We start from the raw sequence: 23129 nt of genomic DNA on the forward strand, positions 1-23129 counted from the left end.
TGAAATCAAATTTACACAATTTTGTTGTTACTGCAAATGTAGCCGATCAACCAAGACATTTTAGTGTCCAAAGTTTGTTTCTTATAAATAGAAATAGTATAAGTAATACAAGTAAAAGATTTTGGGGGATATTGGTTTCATTACTTGTTAGCTACATTAGACTACTGAAGCAACCATTGGACACTTAACATGTCTTGGTTGTTCACTTATGTTTGGGGTAAGATGAAAAATTTAGTAAATCCACTGAACCTTTAAGCATGAACATTCTGATGATTACATGGTGGTACTTTCCATTTTTGTCATGGAAACTAGAGGGCTAGAAGTAGTTTTTCCAAATTGCTTAATGTATGTGATGGTGGTTGTAGATATGGTTTGCTGGGTCAGTTGGGATGGAAGGGATGATGGCCTGTGAAATGTTCAACATAGACATCAGTGTTTGCAGAGATTTGGAGAAACATCTCCATCTGTGTTATTATTGATATTCTAATTTTCACTGAACCTCTGAAAACCTGGAGTTTAAACTGTAAACTGTAAAAAGTTAATTCCAGCAGCATAACACTCCAATTTCCAGTCCAGTCTTCATTAGCCTGCACTTCAATTTCCAGTCCAGTCTTCAGACCTGTAGGGACCCCTTAAACTGTAAGTGTCTGTATGTGGCTCAATATCTCATTCTTACAACTACATAACTTATATATTGGTTTCACAGTAGCTACTGTGAACAATAAGTCCTAGGATTAATCACTATATAATGAATAGCTGAATTTTGCTTTCGTCTTGCAACACTATTCAAATGCATGTGTAATTTTATAGTAAGTTACACAGTAAGTTATATTTGATTTACATACAAATGTCAGCAATTGAAAGGATGTTATTTCATTCTGCAAAAAATAGACTGCATGCACAACAACAACAAAAAAGCACAATCAAATTCAAATACTATCTCGTCTTTTATTTACATACACAAATGTAGTACAGATCTGTACTTTGAGAATTTCTCTATTTGTTTCAATGATTATTGTGACTTAAACTCTAAGGGCCTGTGAGGTCCTGCTACATAACTTACATACTAGCGCCATAGTAGTTACTCAATAATTCGGCATGGTTACGAAATAATAAATCTGAAGATTAATAACTGACCAATAACCCAAGGGTGTAAGGGGCTAAAAACAGATGTAAGAACTATGTGACATGAAGTATCTGACCAAGCTGCATGTGTTATAGTAGCATCCACTGCAGTGACCTACAGTAGTTTCTCCATGTATTACCTCCTGCTAGTAGCCTGCACCTTTCCGCTGGGAGGAAGAGGAGCGCCGGTGAAGGCGCCAATGGAGCGCCGGTTAACAAGAGGAAATCTCTGCTGATGAAGCCACGGCACTACAGCCCCAGCCCCAGCCCAAGCGAGGAGGACCGGGAGGAGGACCTGGCAACTGCTCAGGACAAAGACGCACCCAGGAACATTGACACTCCAGCAGGTAGACAGATGTCCCGTTGTTTTGTCTGTTTTGATGAACAATTGACGCTGAATTTTAAACTACCATCTGTTGCATTCATATTTTTTTTCTCCCTGCCTCCTCCTCACCTCCCTTCCTGCTCTCCATCCAACCGCCCCCCCCCGCCCCCGCCCCCACCCCATTAATTTTCGCCGTGATTGAGTGCAGTATGCGAAAGACTACACTGCTGGGGCCACTGTGTTTGTCTGTCACGTCTTCAGATTGAAGTTTGTGACAGCTGATCTATCATGAGATTCCTGGCAGGCCAGCTTTTCCCTCCAAACCCCTCCCTCCCTGCCTCCCTCTGTCCGCCACCCACACCCACCTCGTCTCTTTGGTCTCAATTGGCGTCCGGACTGAAGAACCACTGCCGATAGACTGCTAGCCTTTGCTCGCGTGTATCCGGATATCTTTTCGGAATCTCGATTATAACTAGGCTGTCGCGGTTAAAGCAGTTACTGCCTGTTTGATTATGCAGGCCGGAAAAGTGCTTTTATTTGAGCAAGTGTGGTTGCTTGCATAATTATGCAAATAAAGGAACTGAGAATAGAAGGCACCAAATTATATTGTGCGTCGTTGACAAAAGAAAGTGATCACACACTCAAGCAACAAAAACATTTTTGGCAACAGGAGCACAAAAACATAAAAAAAGTTGATATTACATTTTAAAGCGTCGGCCTTTTTCTCGAAACAAAACATTGCCATTTCCTAATGAAACAAATTATGAACATTTTGGCAACAATGCCCGTACTTTACGTGTGTATCCACACTCCCCTATAATCTGCACTTATTTGGTATATTTTTAACGATGTAACCAAGCAACAAACGTAATTGTCCCTTTCGAAAGCTTTTGTTAGGCCATCAAACACAGTCCAAATATACATAATTAGGCATAATGTCTACGCCTCATTATTGGACACATGTGGGTAGTTAAATGGACAACAGAACAGCTCAATAAATTGAGCTGCATCATTGGAAATGGCATTTATTTGTTTCCCTGAGTTCATATTACACCAGAATCATCATAACCTTATTTGGATCTATCTGTCTATCTATCTATCTATCTATCTATCTATCTATCTATCTGTTTCTTTCTTTCTTTGTTTATTATTATTTTATTTATATACATTTGGAAAATTGCTAAAAGTGAAGAAGTGCAAAGGAACAAAAGGATGTATGTGTGCACACTGGTAAAATTAACCTCCCTGTTTTTGAGGATGAGTGGTATATCTAAAATTTATGCTAAAAAAGAGAAAGAAAAAGGAGGAGGGAGTGGAGGGTGGTGGGGGGTGCTAGTCTTCCATTTGGTGGTGGCGTTGTGTGTGAGTGACTTCAGCCAAGCTTCAGCTCACACACTCGCAACGGTAATGGCTATTCTGGAGTACAAACCATTCACCTGTTCCAACACACCAAACAGGCTCAGTTTCCACCCCCCCCCACTTCGCCCCACTCTACCCCCACCATTCACAGTTTTTTTCACTGCTCTGCGTATGCATGTGTCTGTGTGTGTGTGTGCTTTTGGTGAGGACTACGTCTCCATCTGGATAGCAGAATAGTCCTGGTTGCCCACTCTGCTAATTGTAACTTAGCATAACTGGCTAACTTTTCAGCTGTGTTGGACAGGGTTGGATTATCACGCCTCTGTCATGATTCAAATGGCCTACAAGAAAAGAGAAAAAAAGAAAGACTGTCAGTGCACTGCTGCAACAGAAACAGGCCACGTTTTTATTGGATCCTGATGATTATGGCCACAACTAAGGATAGGCAAAATGGCAGAAAATAACATCATCATTCTTGAAGGCATTCTTAAACTACAAGATTCATATGATGTTGTTTAGTGTTTCTGAGGTTTATGAACAAGTTGGAAAGCACAAAATATGCTAACAAAGCAGTTGTAGCACATGTAAAAAAGGTTGTGAAAAACAATCTGCGCTTCTCAAAAAGCACTGCACAAGCAAAATTGTGGTGTATTTGTAGGTATTAAAAAAATATATATTGTTCAGAGCGTATTTAATTGATTTTACAGCAGAATTTTAAAGTGACTGGGTTTGTTTGAGGGAAAAAATTGGATGGGGATATTGTTAATGGCAAAATGGGCTGACGGCAAATCTGCTGCTTGTTACACTGGTTGTTATTATGTATTGTTACAATCTAAGTATTTTTGTGATACATTCAGTTGCTCAGTACAATAAGAGGTAACACGCAGCATAAATCAATGGCGTAACTAGAAGGAGGGCCAGGGTGGCCAGTCGCATTGGGGCCACGGCAAAGGGCCACTTACTTTGTTAGGCTTGGACTGCCCATCGGGAGTACTGGGAAATTTCCTAGCTGTTAGTCTGACCTGTCAGTTGCGCAAAAGATAAACTAAACTAGAGCACAGTGCAGCCACATCTTATAATATTTGATAAAACTTCCCTGCCCCTCTGCCCCCTGATCTCTTACAGGATTGGTCTTCTTAAAGCACAAACACAGTATACGTGCATTAAATGGTGTTAGATCAGTAGTACAATTAGCCGGTGAGCTAGCTTAGTCAGTTAATTAGCCTACAGAATCACAGTTCATGTTCACAAGTTTGCAAAGTGGATAAGAGAAAAAAAAAGATGGTGCTGTCCTCAGGATAACTAACTCAACAAGAGAGTAACAGGTCAATCTTTAGCCTCCTATTCTCACCTGAACACTTGCTGCTACTTCCCTTCGTCAGGAAAGATCACATTAACCTACCACTGGCCAAAATGATCTCCATTATTGACTTCAGCTAACTGAGTTAATTAATGATGACACGTCCAGCGTTTGCTTACAATGTGATGTACAATTTGATGTGTTAGCTAAACCATTTTCTAAATCTCCCCTGGATGAAATCAAGTATTTTCAGTTGCTATCCTAACACCTAATTTATCTAATCAATCCTTCAAATCAGATGCTGCTAATGGAGTTGAGCAAATCCATGTGATGGCTGGAGTGCAGTGAAAAGTCAGGTGTTCTTCTAACTGTATTCATCTAACCTTCATAATAAATAACTTCACTGCCAAACAGCATGTTATTTTTATTGTACTTTTGTTTATTTGTATGTTATATGGCAAACCAAATACATTAGATGTTAGTGGGTAATGCATTTGAGACATAACAATACTGATACACATACAAATTACATTGTCATTCTTCTATTAATTGAAAGTAATTTTTGTATGGTGGAGGGGCCCAGTAATTGTTTTTGCAATGGGACCCATAAGATCCTAGTTACACCACTGACATTAATGTTTGTCTTTTGTTTGCATGTGTATTTGTGTTGCTTGTTTAGTATAAACCTTCTGTCTATAGTTGTCCACTTTCATGAACAGCATGGTTGTACTAAACAAGCTTTACGAATATTCAAATGCAATTTGCAAGTATTTGAACTGTGTCAAAATGTTACCTCTTCAAAGCATTTTTTGTGCTATCAATATGCCCCTTATTGGTAAAGCCTCTGTATAAAACCTTCTGCGTGCTGTACGCTGCAGTTTCGACACGCTCTGAGTAAATCAGAAAAGCACATTCAACTCCTCTAAAGCTCAGTTGCCTTTTTTTGGCAGGAAAATGCTGAAATTCTGAGCGCTAGCAAGCTTTCTATCCCCATTTAGTGCTGATTTTGGGTGGGGATTAAGTTCGGGGGCTACTGTGCGCCCTCTTAAAGACTAGTAGCAGTCTGTTAATGCCTCCATTCGGATTTATCTTTATAGGAGCACCCAAACCCCCCCCCCAAAAAAAATAAATAAATGAAAAATGATGCCATAATACCTAATCAACCCAATCATGTTGCTCTCGGTCGCAGCGGTTGGGTATGGTTGGCTGGTTGATGGAAAGACTCTAAGAGGATAGATCCATCGCCTACTCATGAGTGATTCGGACTTCAAAAAAAAAAATCCTCCCAGCCAAAGAGCTTTAACCCAAAAGGAAGTTTCAGAGGTTTTTCTGAGATCAGTAATGGATTTTGAATCAATCCAGCTGATAGCTTTCCATTGTTAATCATTGACCATGACTTATAATAATCAGGGCTTGTTTCGATTCTAAAGAGTCATTTAAAGGAGATTTGTTTGGCTAAGAGGTCCAATCTGTCTGGCCCAATAAAAATAAATGATACAGCCTGATAATATGTCAGCAAGCATGTCAGAAATGACTTATGAAGTGCTAACCTAACTCAGCATTATATGATATTTTATGTTTTGTAGTATTAAAGTACACAGTATCATGCTACTCACCACCCAGTAAAGCAATCTGTATGGATGCCAATCTGGATAGTCTTCTCTAGATAATCTACAGAGGCTCAAATCATTAACAAATGATTTTGAAGCTGAAGCTTGAATGAAGCTCATTTGATGGTTAGGATTAGAATTTTGAAAGTTGAGAATAACACTTAGAAGTTTTTGCCAGTGATAACAAAAGCATGTTATAATTTGATGTCAATTATATCTCATTGGTAGCTAATTGAAACAAGCAGAGAAATTATGTTGAATGTGCAGATTCTAAACTTTCAATTAATACCACATTTGTATTTGTAAGTAGAAGAAACTATATGAATTTGATAAAAAAGCTATTGTGCTTACAGTCATTATCATAGTCATACAGTCCCATCAGAATCTTACATGGGAGAGGGGCATGACCTAATGTGGGATAAAACGTAACACAGACTTTTTCTATAGTTAAACATATTCAAGTAGAACAAGCTTTTAGTTATCTGTTTTCTGGTATCATATACTCATACCAACATCATCTAAGAATTTTCCCAAAAGTTTGGGCACCTCTGGTAAAATTACATGATTTGTTGATTTTCACTTAGAAAGGTACACTTCCTCTACAGAGAACACACTTCTGCCTATTTTAATGCACAGTGACTGTTTGTGTGCTGATTTATATTTTGAACTATAGGTATCCATGATGACACTACAATCTAGGTTTTGACTATTGTGTCTGCTTTTTAATCCCAAGTGTTATTGAATGTTTGTCTTGGGATAAGGAGCAAATGCTTTCTTGTAACATTTAGGACATGAGGGATGTTTTTATCTTCTTAACATCTCAACATTCTCTTTTTGCTCTTACATGCATATTTCTGAAAGCCTGTTCTCATTTGTATTTTTTTAACTTTAAAGTCAGTAACAAAACCTCATTTCTTGTCCTGCCTTGCCAAGCCTGTACTTGTATTTTAAAATTCATGTCCGATGTCGCATCTAATGTTTTCCTTTTCTTAATCCAAATCTGTGTCAAGTATTCACATTCAGTTGTGGAAATCTAAGAGGCAAAAACAATCTAAGAGTCTTGTATTAGCTCTTGTTTTTTGTTGATTACTGCTGGGGGATTTCGGGAAAATATGTTTGAAAGAATTGAAGCTGGATGATGGTCTGGTGTTTAGTAAATGTGAAGTGATTTGGACTTCAGAGCAGTTGAAGTCTTTCTGAATTAAATGAAAGAAGAGAATGTTCTACATTGTATGTTTTTATACATTTTGCTTAATATTGAACTGATACCATAATGTTAACTTAGTCTTGTAAATATTTCCAGTTCATGTTCGTTTCGACTGAGAAATGAATTGCTACTATACTATTGGTACTTTGACATGTCATAATATAATGTTGTGCTATGTGCTATTTGTCTACTCCTCTTGTAACTACATACATGTTATAATTTGTGTATATCAACAAAACATGGTATTTTGCATATGTCTGTACTTTACATAGTAGTTTTACAGTAGTCACTCCATAATAATGATTAATAACTGATTAATACACTGTGTTGCTCTGTAAATTCCTTATACATTCATACCAACTGCACATGGAAAAAACAGTTAACATTATTAGTAACTTATTAGAAAGAAATAGCCAATCACAATAAACATCACTTTAAAGCCATCACTCTTACTACCTTTGAACAAAACAGAGCCAATTATGTTTAATTATGAACTGCTAACATTGAAAACAAAGAAACTAATAAGTAGACATAGTTTGTGAACAGCTGCCTTGAAATGAAATGTTTCTGAATAAAATGTTAAGCTTACAGGGCTGCTACTGAATTTAAAAAGTCTGTCCTGTTAAGGCGAGGTTGGGCTTTCTCTTCTTTAGCACAAGGATTTTTATTCATCTTTTTTATACTAGTGTAATTAGATGCATTAACAGATTTCTCATTTCTCGGGTTTATGGTGCTTCCCATGTCCAAGCTGTGCTTATCATATTCACAATAAAAGTCAAAATAAAATGTAGTGCATGTGCACACAAATTAAATATAAGGTACAAGCAATCTATGTTTACACAAAGTTCTGATTTACATGCATGGCATGTGATTAATATTATTCAGAGACATGAGCTACACAAATATTTTCTTAGAGACTTGAGCTACACAACATAATTTTTATTGTCAGTTAATGTAATGTGACAAGAATTTAAACTGCATTAAATGCATTGCACAACTTCATTACAGAAAAAGTGTTACATGTAGTGCGTTACCCCTGTTAATAATGCAAGAGTTTTTTTATATTTGTATTTTTGTGATACCTAGCAGATAATAACTGTACTGTGCTTTTGATTTCCAGATGAAGATCTGGACTGTAGTGATGTTCTTCTCAACCACATTCACCCCGATGCCAGAGCCAAGTCCCACAGTTCCCTATCGTGCTCAGAACGCACCAGTGAAGGGTCACCTGCCCTACCTGCTCAGCTCTCTGACTCACAGAATGAGTATGATGAGAAGCAGGTGGACCAAGACTTTGCTGAAAGAAGCCTGGACGGACTTGGTGACCCATCTCCAGAAAAAGGCCCAGACATTGACATGGAGGAGGAAGGCGGATGGACAAGTCCACCTCCTCTGTTGCTGGCCAATGGCATCCACTGCAGCCCCAGCCCTGTAGACGACGGCCTTCCCAGGAGACCCCGCATGGGACACCAGGCCCTCTCCATGTATGTGAACCGAGGTGGCCTGCTGATGGAGGATTTCACCTACAGCAGAGAGCTGAGTGACAGTGAGGATGAGCCGCAGGTGCCCAGGCTGGACGAAAGACTGGCCGGCTGGGGGCTGGGCCTGGCTGCCCGGCCACTGGAGCTGGACCGTGCGAGGCTCAACCTCAGTCTCCTGGAGCAGGCCATGGCCCTGAAGTCTGAGCACAGGCAGGTCTTCCACAGCGCCTACAGGGACATGGACCGTTTCTTCCTAGAACAGGTCAACCACGAGCGGAGGCAGCAGAGGTTGCTGGAGATGGACCCTCGGGCCGCTTACCACAGCAGCAAAGGTTGGACACAGAATATTATATTATTAAAACCTTGTTTTTTTTGTTTTGTTTTTTTGATTTTACACCATTTATGACAACTTTATATGGTGTGAACATACCATACAATTTTTAATAAAGGAGTTTGATGTAGTATGTAGACACTATTATTTTAAAAAATACCACTCAACCCACTAGTCCATACAGTCGATGGGAGAGAAGCTGCAAAAACAACCCATTCTGAATTCTTTGTTTTTGTGTACATATTCATATTCAGGCTACAGCATTTTAGCTCAATCATTCATGCTGAAGTTAAAGAAGAGTGGTCAAGAATTTTTTTGGAATGAGGCACAATACAGGGCAGCCAATCAGAACAGAAATCATTTACATGTATTAGCCTTAAAGGCACAGAAACATAAACGGCATGATTAATTCTAAGAGGTAAAGAGAGCTTGGAAATAGTGATGTTAAAATTAATGACATCAGTTTTTTGTACATAAAATGAAACAAATGACATAAGTGAACTTTAAAAATGACAAGAAAAATATATGATAACTTAGGTAAAAATCTTCTTTGTTCTGTAGAGTAACAAGGTTTAGTAACAGTAATATATTGATTACATAAACAAGAACAGCAGTTGTTCTAGCTGTATTTTAATCGTGTTAGTATCAAACAAATCCCTGTTCAATTTTGTGTTACTATTGCGAAAGTCCCGTTTCCTTCGTTATTGTTATATGACTATGAAACATGATATACACAACAATGTACATTGTAATTTAAATGAAATAAACACATTATAGTACAGAGGTTTCAGAGAAATGCTGCAGTAGTTACCATTTGCTTGTTTTTTTCTTCTGAACAAGTTACTAAATTTCTAAGACATCATTTGTAATCAAATTAGTTTGTTGCCAGTTACATGCCCTGCAAGTGTAAAGGATGCTTTCACCCTGCGCATGATTCCCCCTGGCTTCATTAAACATACCCAGACAATGGACCTCCATAGCACTATGCTCTACACATAGTATGTTAAACACTGTACAGTCACCCATTAAACTGCAAGAATGACCACTTTCAGCTTTAGTGCAGAAACAAATGGGGGGCTGGGGGTGGGAGGACGAGACACATTCTTACTCTGAGGGGTAGATGAACAAAATCCTCTTAAATACTAAAAAACATTTTGGCAACAAGTGAAGTAGTAAATAACTAGTGTGTCTGTGAAAAAAAGTATTAAAAAAAGAAGAAAATCTTCTGATGGCATTTCTGCAGCTTGTAATATTGGATTTTGATAGGCATCAGCTAGATATTTAACCCTGGGTATAAGTCATAAATCCTCCTAAAGTACCTCTGGTGTTTGACGTTGATTCTTCAACTGAGTGCTGTTTAATGGGTAATCCCTGAGGCTAATCTTTCTGTGTATCTGGACTAAGAAAGCAATGGCCCGTGTGAGATTCCAGCCTTAACTAATGTCAGATTAATACACACAGTCTGACCCAACATGCTTTTCAGAGCATATGGTGCAGTGTATATGGTCCAAGTGTATAGTGCGGGATATTAGTTTTGCCACAGATTTTCAAAGAAAATCTTGCATCTTTTTGCTGTTGAAAAATTATGTTTGTGTCATCCTACAGAATCTCCACGGACAGACAAGAAAGACATCAAGTGCCCCACGCCAGGCTGTGACGGCACGGGTCACGTGACTGGACTGTACCCCCATCACAGAAGCTTGTCTGGATGCCCCCACAAAGTTCGAGTGCCTCCTGAGAGTGAGTGACAGCATTGCTTTTCTCTAGTTATTACTGATTCTAGGGCATCTTTACTAGTCTACTGGTTAGTCCACTAAGCGGTTTTATATACAGCACAAAATTCTCTAATTTCTGCAGTTATGTAGGATGAACATTTACTTTTGGGTAAATGCACCAGGTCACTCTCCTAAAAGCTTTATGCTCTAACCATTTGTAATGTAATGAGTTGTCACAATCCTTCTAAATGTATACGTTAAACCTTTAGTGAATGTAGTTTTTATTTGGACATATTTGATCTTTGAACAAAGTTACGCACCCTACACAATGCAGTATTAAGCTTATTCGTCCCAGCTTACCTGAGGTCCCACTTTTGCCGAGCGTATCCTTGCAGTAATTTCATTGGATTTCGTACAAATGAACGTAATTCCTCACAACTATAAGATATATAAGACAAAGTATGCTGTGAGAAAATGTTGTCTCAGCATCAGCCATGAAGTAATGTCACATTCAATGAGATAATATCCAAAAACAAAAATGCTTTTGTATATCATCACTGTCAAAAATGTATATCTTTGTATATCTGGAGTAATTTTGGACCGTTGCTGTTAGTCCACTGGTTATGAAATGTTCACATTATGTGAAGGGCAGCTGCCGATTCTCAGCAGTGTAAAAAAAAAAAAACAACAACATGATGAAATACTGCATTGACACATTTGCCATTTAATTTTGTTATTACAATTTTAATTACATTATAACGTTACATTTATTTACAGTTATGTTTCTGATGTTACATTTAGTCTAAATGAAGTATATTTAAAGCAAGAGGATGCACAGAAGGCACTACGTAAAAACAATTAGAACACATTCATCATTTCTGAAAGTCCGCGCTGAATTTTGTCCACTGCTTTTGATTTACTGTGGTATGCAAATCAGCATCATGGTGTGGAAACACTTTTTTTTCCCTCTCGCTGTTTTTTTTTTTTTGCCATTTGAAAACAACACAAACATTCACCATTAAACAGGGACACAACAAAAGGAACAGCAAATGTAATTAAGGGTTTTCAGTATGAAAGCGTGCACTCCTAGAGCAGCAGCAGCATTCCACAAATCAAAGGACTAGCGGATGTAGCATTTCGAAATAAGTGAACGGACACATCCTCCAAACTAATTGAAAAATATGGACAAAAGAGAAAAGTTATTAAGGATACTGGATAGGACTTTAACTACATGTGTGTCCCAAACAGCAAATGCTACTTTTTTGTAGGCATGGTCTGTTTTCTTGTTGATATTTGAAAGGGTAATAGACTTTCTGGTGGCAAAAAGAGAAGAGCAGTAACCTGTTCTTGTGAAGTCACTGTTGCTGTTAAGGGAATAATCTACAAGTTGGTTCATGTTTCTCAATGCCGAAACACAGCTAAATGCTGTGTTCAATAGACTGCCCACATAGTTTCAATATATGTTAAATATGCAGTTTTGAAAATCACTGATTACCGCAACGTTCCAATGATACTGCAGCTATAGTATGTATACATGCATTCTCCACCCACTTTATTAGAAACCCCTACTTTATTTCACCATCTTGCTGGTGTTCAGTTACAGATTTCAAGAGCTTATCTGTTGTTTTAGCCATACTTATGTCCTTTCTCAGTGGTCAGTTTCTGGGCACATAACTGTTCTTGTGCCAGCCACACACATTACCATGTTAGTGTCACTTCTGTGCTGAGAATTATCTTTCACCCAAATAATATCTGGTCAACAACACTATAAAAAGTTATTAATCACCTTATTTAAAACTTCATTTTGCCAGCATTACTCAATTAAACTTTGTTATACTGACTTACTGGTGAGAAAAGTAAACTTTTATTTTTTTAAACTTTCTGCGTAACAATAATTGAGATGTATGCAAAATCATTCAGAGAAATGGTGCATTGTAGAGAAACTAACTGACATTTCCTTAAAATATTTCTAGTGCCAGGGAAAATAATATTAACCAATCATGTTTTACTTTCTGCTCCCACCACCCCCACCTATCATTGAACAGACCCTCAGATTCACTTGGAAATACGTCACAGAAAATGCATTATAATTTCCAGTTCATGTTGACTGTAATATAATGTAAATCTTGTAATGGTCTGAAAAGAGATTTAGTCTGCCTAACTAATGACTGAGTTAACTATACTCACATTTACTGGCATAACATGAGTTTCTTATACAAAGTTCTATGAAGCCTTACTGACTTAAAACTAATGAAACCATTTAAATGGAAATTTTTAGTCCTGACTTTTTCTCATGAAAGTGAAAAATGTGCTTGACAAATTGGTCTACAGTCTTTAATCTTTAATTGCATGCCTATTTAGTGGACCTATAGGGTAGGTGGATGTAATAAAGTGACCAGTGGTTGGAAGTACAAAGTAGCTGTTTCTAAGTGGGCAGTGTGAAAGTACAAATTGTATATAAATATACTTGCTGTATGAATGTATATATTAAGGTTTCATTTTGTTCATGTAAACTCAGTTGTGTTCTTCATTCCATAGTCCTAGCCATGCATGAAAATGTGTTGAAGTGCCCGACCCCAGGCTGCACAGGAAGAGGTCATGTCAATAGTAACCGCAGCACCCACCGGAGGTATGCCTGATTAAAACAGAACAAAACAAAAATAAGGCTCCAAACAGCTGCACATTTTGAGCTTTGGCCAAAATGGCATTTATGGCTATGGTGGCAGTGTTGTTGCTATTTAAACTACCTCATGTTTTATGTGTCCAGCAAGAGTCAAGTCATTTATCACAGCATGTAGCTCGCACAATGGCTCACCTAATTTTAAAGGACGCTCCATATATTTTTATTTGTGATGCATTTGTGTTTATGATAGACATGTTTTGAAACAGTAAACATATTTAAGTATTATAATACATTAAAAAGCAGGAAACAATGAGCTTTTCAAATTATATAGTGACTAACAATAAAAAAAAGGAAAAAAAAAATATTATTGTAATTCCCTTTCAGTTCCAGCTAAAGTGTCTTTGTAAAATAAGGTTAAATGGAACATTTTATTGTGTATTAAGTGTTTGCATAAATTCCTGTGCTAAATTACACCTGTTTTATTGTTGCAGTCTCTCAGGCTGCCCAATCGCTGCAGCAGAAAAAGTCTGTAAACCACAAGACGACCTGTCCAAATGTAGGCAGACTTCAGACAGGATGGCAAGGTAAGAAATCTTTACTTGTTTTTCAGACACCATTCGCGACTAGGTTTTGTTCTGAAGTAGTTACAGCGGGGACTTCACAATGTTGGTCTGGGATGAATCTGTTCAATGAATAGCCCCAAAAGAGTGTCTATCTAGGAGCCATCTTTTTATTTAGCTTGTTAATATATATTAATATACTAATATATATATTAATATATTAATATAATTTTTTCCCCGCATACATTCCTCTTTAAGATTTTTGAAGTCATCCCTTAAAACGTTCAAATTAGTCTTGAGAAGAGCCCATCGGTCTATAGATGGATGACTGCAGGTCTAGTTGGTTAGTACAGGTGTTCTATTGGCAGTGAAATAGTGAAGTAATGGTGTTTTATAATATGCTTTGTAAACAGTGACTAAAACTGTTATCTCCTCTTTTCCTTCACTCCAGACCGTTGGTTCAGATGAAGAAGTTTGATTTCAGTCAGCTGGCCTATCGGTTTGCTCATCCTGTGGCTGCCTTGCAGGCTGGCATGGCCAAAGAGATGGACAAGTTCAGCAAGGGCCATTTCGACTATGCCAGTTTTGATGCTCAGGTGTTCGGCAAGCAAGCACAAATGGTACCAGATCAGAGCCAAGAGGCCTCGCATCTCCCTGACTGTGAGTTTTCAAACATGGACAACTTGTACTCTTAGTGTATCTTATGTTCTGTGATGGCAGTTTTTTTTTCTTCTTCTTTGCCTTTGCATTCTTTGCATTTTTTTTTTGTGCCACATTTACTTTAAATTTGCTGCTAATATAAAGGCTAGCAAAGCCAAAGGACTGTATTTACCTGTATCATCTTTCTGTTTTAATTTACCCTTAGGAATCACATTTATCACTGGCGATATCAAAAGCATGGTGTAATTTGATAGTAATTATATATCACTTATATCTCCTTGAAACAAGCAGAGAAGTTCTTTCTAAAGTGCACGTTCTTAAATCTACACTTAAATCTATACCAACTTAGTAGAAGTAGAAGAGGGGATATTTTATTCTATTTATGATCTGAATTTGACTAGAAGAAAAAACGTCTTTTACATTTGTGCAATGCATTTGTTATTGTTTAGCATCAGAAGAGATGGAAAAAGTCAGAAATTAGTCTTAAACCCTTATACACATCTTATACACATCTCCTTTCTTTAACAGGTTTAAAAAAATTGCATGATTTTTATAAGACTACAGTGTCAACGGTAAATAAAATGAATATTCTATGAATGTTTCTTTCTGAACAAGATCTAACCCTTAGCGCTCTCTCTCTCTCTTTCTTTCTTTCTCTCTCTCTCTCTCTCTCTCTCCCTTTCAGCTGCTTCACAATTTCCCTGTTTTCTGGGTCCGGGTAGTCGTGTGGCCATGCCTGGGGTCCACAGCCCTGGACACCCTAAAGCCCCAAGCAGCGCCCTCCAGTCCAGCACAGCCGCTGCCGCCATCCTGAACCTCTCTACCCGTTACCGGGACAACGGCGAGGCCCATCCTACCGCCCGGCCCCTGGCACAGTCCACAAAGGTAATCAAATTAGACCACTCGGGGGAAAAAAAAAGGTATTTAATGTGGTCATTCTGAGGCAACTGTGATTTGTGTATGAAAAAGGAGGGAGAGAACATCAAAAGACACTTTTTTGGCACTGAGAACTGTGTGTCTCTGGTGGCAGAACAACAAGAGAGTTTTTTTTTTCTTTTTTTTTCTCCCCTCCGTGCCCCTAAAGCTTTAATGTACACAAAGGAGAATTTGTGTAATCACATCAAAAGGAGTTGGGGAGAATACAATCAGGCCTTCTTTCTCAATTACAATTAGGAGGCTTTTTGTAAAACATGTGGCGAGGCATTTGATTTATACTTTTATGGTAATGCAAGGGGGTCTCGTGGCTGTAGGAAAGTGAGTGTGTGTGTGAGTGTCTATGTGTGTGTGTGTGTGTGTGTGTGTGTGTGTGTATGTGTGTGTGTGCGCGTGTGTTTTTCTCTCAGCTGCAGATGGCAGAAGATATTTTGCTAAGTAAAATATTATCCAGGATAAGCTTGGTCAGATCAACCCTTAGCATCCATCTCTAACAGACCATCTACCGAAGTTGGATTAAACCAATCAGATGAGGGATTTATCGGCAGAACTCTTTTATTCAAATTAAATAACGGAAGACTCCATGTGTGCCATTACGTTTTCCTCTACATAAACCTTTCGCCTCGTACATGTGTGGCGTTACAGTCCATGTGTTACAGTAGAGCCTTTTAATCTCAAGATTAAATCCTCCTAAAAGCCAATACATCAATAGATGAAATTAACACAGATACATATACGCACTCCAAATAAAAAAGAATGAACAATAGACAGAGAAGTACATCACACTTAGAATCCTAGATATACAGTACTGTGCAAAGGCCAGAGACCACCATTCATTTAATTAATTTCCAGTCAAAACAGACATTAAGTACAAGTCATTCATTTCACAGCATCAGGAAAAAGCAGAAAACATATGTTCAACAGAAATTTACACAGAAGTCTCTGTAACTAAATATATTTTTTCTTCAGTAATTATTGTGTATTTGCTTTTATTACAGCTTCCATTCTTTTCACAAGAAATCTGTGGGAATATTTTCCACACCTCCAAAGTTCACTCTTAGAAGCTTTTTGCATTTCCTGCTTCTCATGATCCAAGTAATCCTAAATGCATTTAGTTATGTTGAGGTCTAGACTCAACTGGGGTGGCCAGCCCATTGTTCTGAGAACACCAGTAGCTATTTAGTTTGATTTGCAGATTTCCTTTTTTTGTCTATTTCCCTCAGTAACAGCTTCTTAACAGCTACACATCCTTTCAGACCCATAGCGTTGTCTTATCAAAGAGAAGTGGAAGGATGGACAGAAACACCTGTGGATTTTTTCAGATCTGAAGCAAGAGAGGAGCTTGATTTTCTACTGTCTCTCAAAGGTGAAATCTTCAAATACTGTTTATCTGATGGAGACAGTTTTGGTGGTCTACCAGATCCTGCATAGTTGTTAGGAGTTCCATTTTTTCTGTATCGTTTAATCATTTTTTTAACTCCAGTTTTGGAAACTAGTGGCTTATCTGATTTCCTCTAAAATATCTCCTGAAAAATTAATAACGTACATAATGAGCACTTTAACTGGAAATGAAGTAAATGAAGGGTGGTCTCTGACTTCTGCACAGTACTGTATTTACACTCGGCTTATGGAGACCAATTCACCAGTCCATCAAAAAACATCTCCTCGGCCTTTGTGAGCGAGGGTTCAGCGAGTTGAAGCTCGATGTGGAGAGGAGCTAGCGGAAGTGTGGTGAGAAACGATCAAGACACCTACACAGCAAGTGGCCTGCGTTGAAGGCCCAGCCTTCAGTGGGCAGAGAGAGCAGGTACTGTACAAACTGAGCGCATGAATAAAACAGTGTTAGCTGCTCTGTCATCTGTGGACGTCTGCCTCGAAATGTCGGTATGCATTTTAAGTATCTCGACTGGCAGCGCCTCGTGCCAAGTCGCTCTCTTTCTCCAAACACCATACAAGCTTGTTGAGTTCCAACAAAGTGTCAGAAAAAGAGGGATCAGTAAGAAGTGCTGAAACACAAACTAAGGTAAAGCTTTTTAGCCCTATAAAACATTTTTGTTAAATGTTAGAAGCATGTGGTTACTTTTTCTGACTGTGAAAAAAAGAGAAACAATAATGTTATTAATGAGACATTGCTCTGTGTCCTTTTATGGTAAAATGGTGTCTCCATTTTACATCTTATCTATTAATGTTAACTGATTAACTTTAATTCCCTTTTAGTTGATTAACATGTAAAACTCATGTTTCACATTCCCCTCTATTCGCCACATCAACACCAACTGACGCAGCTGTTGACGAGAAAACTTAGACATTAAGCAATGTTAAGCGTTTTAATTTGTATTAATGCCAATGACCTAGAAGCATCATCTGCAGCTGCCATCTTGGTTATGTGTCCTAGAAACCAGACAGTACAGCTGTCCCTGAAAAAGTGAAGGAGAAAATCTCATTATATTGGTCGTACCAGTCTACTCACACAAAAATTCCATGGCAATTTCTAATACAGTTGCATTTATTTAAATTCTTCTATAGTGGTTTATATTTAGTTGAAGAATTATGATGGAAGTGAAATCAAATTGCTAATTTATAGCATTACTTGAAAAAAATGTAAATACCGATTTAATAGTTGCATTGACTTGACTTGAGTAGGTCCTGCATTACTGAGTGAATTGTACACTCAAGTACAAAAATGCACAGCTAAATTATGGACAGGTGAAAATTGCAGACAGCTCAAATGATTTTTGCTGTCACAGAGATGCTTGCCCATTTAAGCAACTGAGCACTGTTTAATAAAAATAAAATGGAAACAAAAACAATTTTCTTTAATAATCATAGCTCATATCTCATTCATAATCTTTTATGTGCCTTTCTCTATATTTGACTGGCCTAAATGCCCTCCTTCCCACTGTCAGCAGTGCTTTCTGTACACTTTTTTGTGATACACACACACACACACACACACACACACACTCACATATATAATGTGTGTGTGTGTGTGTGTGTATATATATATATATATATATATATATATATATACACTATCATATACATACATTATTTAATCTTAAAGAAGCATTGCCTTTAATGTGTAAATGAACGTTAATGGGTGTGTCTTTTTCGTAAGAGAATTGCATCATGCAATCATCGATGCACGGCATCTTATACAGAAGATAATCTAGAAAAGATAATCTCATTAACTCATCATAACTTATATCTTTCCGCTTGTCTTTCAGGACTCCATGATTGAGGTAGATGAGAATGGTACTCTGGACCTTAGCATGAAGAAGAAGAAGGAGAAGACTGTGGAATCTCCAGTCATGCCTGCTTTAGACGAAGCGGTCTTCACTTCTCCCGAGTCGTCCCTAGCCAAAGCAGAAGGCCTGCAGATTTCACCATCGTTCTATAGAGCTGTCTATGAGCAGGAGGGCTGGGACACACCACTCAACTTCAGCAAAGCACCTTTTCAGCAGGACAAAGAAGTATGAAGCAATTGTAATCTAACCATGCATTGTACATGTTGTATTTTCATCCGCTTTTAACTTCAAAGACTGAATTTTAAGGTTTGCATTAGGCAGGGCACTCAAGTAAAAGTATTGTGGAATAAGTACAAGGAGCTAACAAGTTGAGTCAAAAAAATGAGACAAGTACAAAGTTCTTCATAGAACTTTCAAATATAAGTTTAATCATTTTGTTTTTTTAAATATAAGTTTGTCTGGAGATAGTCTTCTCTTTTTGGAATCCTTTTGGTCTAAAAAAATGCTAAAGCTCAAAAGTAAGAGGTGTGAACAACAGCAAAGCAGCCCAAGTCCTGAACCTACAGAACAGTATGATATTCAAAAAATAAATTATATAAGCCTAAATGATAACACAGTAGTTTAAGATCCTTATGATAACACTGCCTCTAGTTGTTGACATAAGCATTTATAAATGCCTATATATATACAAGCAATTCATGTGTTCTTACATACAGACTTATGTGTTTAAACCTATGTGCTTTCTGCAAAAGTCATTCATAAGCAAACCTTGTAGTGTGCCAAGCAATATGGCAGTACAGCATTAAATCAGACTGAAAAGAAATTGGAAGAATGTTCCTGAAAAGCTGATAATTCTGATCCTCCTTGGTATCGACTAACAAAACCAGACAGTTAACACAGCCGTCAATCAGCTGTCTGATTCCTCTCCTGACATCTGGTGCTCTTAGATATTTTCTTAAAAAAATAATAACAAGGAAGTCAATCTGAAGGCTTTACACCCATAATAAATACTACAAGGGATTAAAAGAGAGTTCAAATGGATATACGGTTTAGTAATAGGAGTTTAGCAGTAATGCTGAAGCAATGTCAAACGTCGCTCGGGCCGCTACAGCTGGCAAGCTTACCAGATGCCATTTTCCAGGTTCCACTGTAATTTTCCTTCAGATAATTTCACAACATGCTTAGAATTTCTATGTGATGTTGGTTATCTTGTAGATGGAGCAGCAGGAGAGGATGTCACTTGAGGATAAAGTGTTCTCCGGGGACACAAGCATGAGCAGCGCCAAGAACAAGATGCTTATAAGAGACACTAAGAAAGAACTGATGAGGTGCGGACACACACACTGGCACAGAATTCTTTTTTAAGCCTTCTTACTCAGAAAAATTAATCATTATATGGACTTCATTTACACCACACATTTCCATTTAAATAGAGAAGTGTCACCTCATGATACAATGCAGTAGCAATTAATATTGACTGTGTAACTCAAACAACCTCCCTGGTTTCATTTTTATGAGACATCTGATTGCTGTTTTTAAGAGATTGTTAAGCTTACATGTCTATTATATGTTCTGCATGATAGTTGTCCAACACCAGGCTGTGATGGGAGTGGCCATGTGACAGGAAATTATGCATCACACAGAAGGTAAGAGAAGATTCTTGGTGAACATCAGTTTATCAGTTTTTTCATCCATGCCTCACTCTATTCATTACTCTGCCCTCTTAACTCACAACAGCTAAATGAGCTAAGTGAAGCTGAAGCACTTGCAAGGACACCTGAAGTGATTCATGTTTTGAATGTGATGCTATTGGCAATCTGACCTCACAGCAATTTGATTTGATTACAGTTCTGAAAGCATGGTGAAATCTGTGTCAAAATTGTGAAAACACAAATGTGGCTGGAGAAACTAATTACACAGTAGTGGAAAACTTTTATTTTCACTTGTGAAATGGACCTGAGCATTTTGGCCTAAAATGAATACATTCTTTATCGAACATGCATTATAATAATTGATTATAATCAGTATTACTTCCCAAAATCACATTTGAATGGACTTTCTTATAGATACATGGATCGCTCATAACAAATGCAACCTTTTCTAGACTTTTTCTATTTGTTTCCATGGTTCAGTCCATGTAATGTACTCCTAAGGGAACTGTGCTTAGAAGAGTCCCAGTTTATTTTTGAAGAGACACTGATGTGCTCATACCCTCATTTTACTTCTCCCTTTCAGCTCTTCTATGATAAAAAATGCTGATGTTTACTTAAGTTTAATGCCCAAATACTGCATAGATACAATATCATATCATCACTGTCTAGAAAAACCCATGTATCTCCATTTTGTCGATTTTTATTTTTCTGCATAATTTGAACACAGCAGCTGCCCTTTACATTGCATTACATTTTTTTGATGAATGGATCAATAGAAATGTTCCAAAATCACTCAGAATAAAACCACTTTACACACTTTTTGCCTTCTCCTGTGAAGTTACCATTTTGGAGATACATGATATATTTGAAGGACACATATATTCTGTGTCTGGGAGTAGCCATTGAGCTCATGCCACAGCAGACAAACAAGATTATAAGGGGAAATTCCAGGATAAAAAAAAAAAATTGTATAATTCAATGGTTGACACCACCGGTCAGGGTGGTTTGATGTTCAGTGGTTCATTGTAGCGAAACTGGCTCAGACTGTTTTACAGTGGTGGTGATAAGAACCGGTGGTCACAATGCTTAAAATGCAAATGTAGCCATTTTATGTAGCCACATTTCTCTAGAATGGAGTATTTCCCATCAAACCACTCTAAATGACTTTGTTTACATCTCAACCATTTAGTTATATAGACATTTTGAAAAATCAGTGGAATTCCCATTTTACCTTCCTAAATACCTAAAAAAATGGATGTAAATATTTTTATGCAGTACATAAGCTAATAAATGAAAAAAAGTGTGTGATATGGTCTCAGTACTTGTTTTACTGATACAAAGATGAGACAACAAATCTTGTAAATCCATTAATACTGTTTTTCAATGTATTTTGTAGTATATCAGGATGCCCATTAGCTGACAAGACCCTCAAATCACTGATGGCTGCCAATGCACAGGAACTGAAGTAAGCTTTATTTAATACTGGTTTAGACATATACAGTCCCGTAAGTTTGGGCACCCCTGGTCAAATGACATTTTGGAATCATTATGGAAAGGACTTTTCTGGGAGTTGAAAAGTGACCCAAGTGCAGCAGAGAAACTCAAAAAGAGTGAGGAAGGCAAAAGGTTTGTTGATATAGTCCCAAAGCTGACTTTTCAGCTGCACAAGCTCAGCAGACTGTACCAAATGCTAATGTTAATGTCAGTAAAGATATTTCCAGCATTGGGGTAGTTATTCAATAAAAAGCAATGATTACATTACTTATTACTTCCTGGAAAAGGAATTTTATTACTCATTCTAACTCTAATTCTTTCTATATTGGCAGATCGTTTTGCTGTTTCAAGCAGTATTTCTTAAAACAAGCAAAAAAATGATTTGCCAATACAGTGAGATAATTAAATGTAATAAAATTACTTCAATAAAAAAATGAAAAAAAAAAACTCAAATAATCTTATAATATTCTTGCAATAATCTCAAAATGAGAAATGTAATATATATTGACTACATTTAAGATGATTTCACCTGCCAAGGTATAATTTTTTGCATTGTAGACAGTTGTCCACTCAGGAACCCCTCAACTAATTTAAAAATGTGCTTTCAGAGGGCCCCATTCCTGTCTTTTGCCTAGCTCCCCAGAATCACTAAATCCACCTCTGGTCTAAACATACTGTCATGTTTTTCACATATTCTCCACTTTTTTCTTCTTAACAGGTGCCCTACTCCTGGATGTGATGGCTCAGGACATGTGACAGGAAACTATGCTTCTCATCGGAGGTGGGTGTGAGTAGCCAACTTCCCAAAATCACCTTTCCAACATCACACACACTTAGGAGAATTGTTGTAGAGGTTTTACAGCTTTTTCAGCAATTCTGACCAGTGTGAAATGACGTAAGGGCAGCATTTTTTTTTTTAACCTTGCTACATAATTTTGACATAACTATGCCATAAACATGTCATAGCAGACGTCATGATAGTTATAACAGTGTCAAGTTACCATTACCGGTAATTGCCATGACAGATGCCATAATGTTTGATGTCACTTGCTAATTTTTCTAGTGTACTCTAGTTAGCTGTCATGACACCAAACACTGTGACATCTGTCATGACAATCTCTGCTAATGGTAACCTGACCCTGTTATACTGCTGAACAAAATCTATCATGACAACTCCTGATGGGTTTATGTCATGGTCATGTCAATACTAAGTAGCAGGGTTCAAGTAAAGTGTTGCCAGAATTTCTTTACATTCCGATGTACTTGCATGATGAGCAATACAATATAAAAAATGATCTGACTGTGGCTAATAATTGATATTTTAACATATAAAAAAACTGAAGTGATGAAATACAATGTGACATTTTCAGACCGATGAGGTCATGACCTCTTTTAAACGAGAAAACAGCCAGCCTTAATTGTCTGGTTAAGACCAAATAGCGATATCTTCTCCTTGCATGCCTCTCCACAACTGAACTTGTCCTAAGACTGACATGTTATTTTCTT

At 37.6% G+C, this 23129-nt stretch overlaps 1 protein-coding gene across 1 annotated transcript in view; it reads left to right on the top strand.

Moving 5' to 3' along the window:
* st18 (ST18 C2H2C-type zinc finger transcription factor) overlaps positions 1 to 23129 on the top strand; it is a 52748-nt gene that overhangs the window by 22774 nt on the left and 6845 nt on the right. The window contains exons 5-16 of the mRNA XM_036592003.1: positions 1276 to 1472; positions 8047 to 8739; positions 10344 to 10478; positions 12992 to 13082; positions 13568 to 13660; positions 14088 to 14296; positions 14982 to 15181; positions 18457 to 18702; positions 19693 to 19805; positions 20061 to 20123; positions 21526 to 21594; positions 22342 to 22404. Coding sequence (XP_036447896.1) covers positions 1276 to 1472; positions 8047 to 8739; positions 10344 to 10478; positions 12992 to 13082; positions 13568 to 13660; positions 14088 to 14296; positions 14982 to 15181; positions 18457 to 18702; positions 19693 to 19805; positions 20061 to 20123; positions 21526 to 21594; positions 22342 to 22404 — 2172 coding nt within the window. The remainder of the gene's footprint in view (positions 1 to 1275; positions 1473 to 8046; positions 8740 to 10343; positions 10479 to 12991; positions 13083 to 13567; positions 13661 to 14087; positions 14297 to 14981; positions 15182 to 18456; positions 18703 to 19692; positions 19806 to 20060; positions 20124 to 21525; positions 21595 to 22341; positions 22405 to 23129) is intronic.

This window comes from Colossoma macropomum, unplaced genomic scaffold (assembly GCF_904425465.1).
Source record: "Colossoma macropomum unplaced genomic scaffold, Colossoma_macropomum, whole genome shotgun sequence".
NCBI classification, from domain to species: Eukaryota; Metazoa; Chordata; class Actinopteri; order Characiformes; family Serrasalmidae; genus Colossoma; species Colossoma macropomum.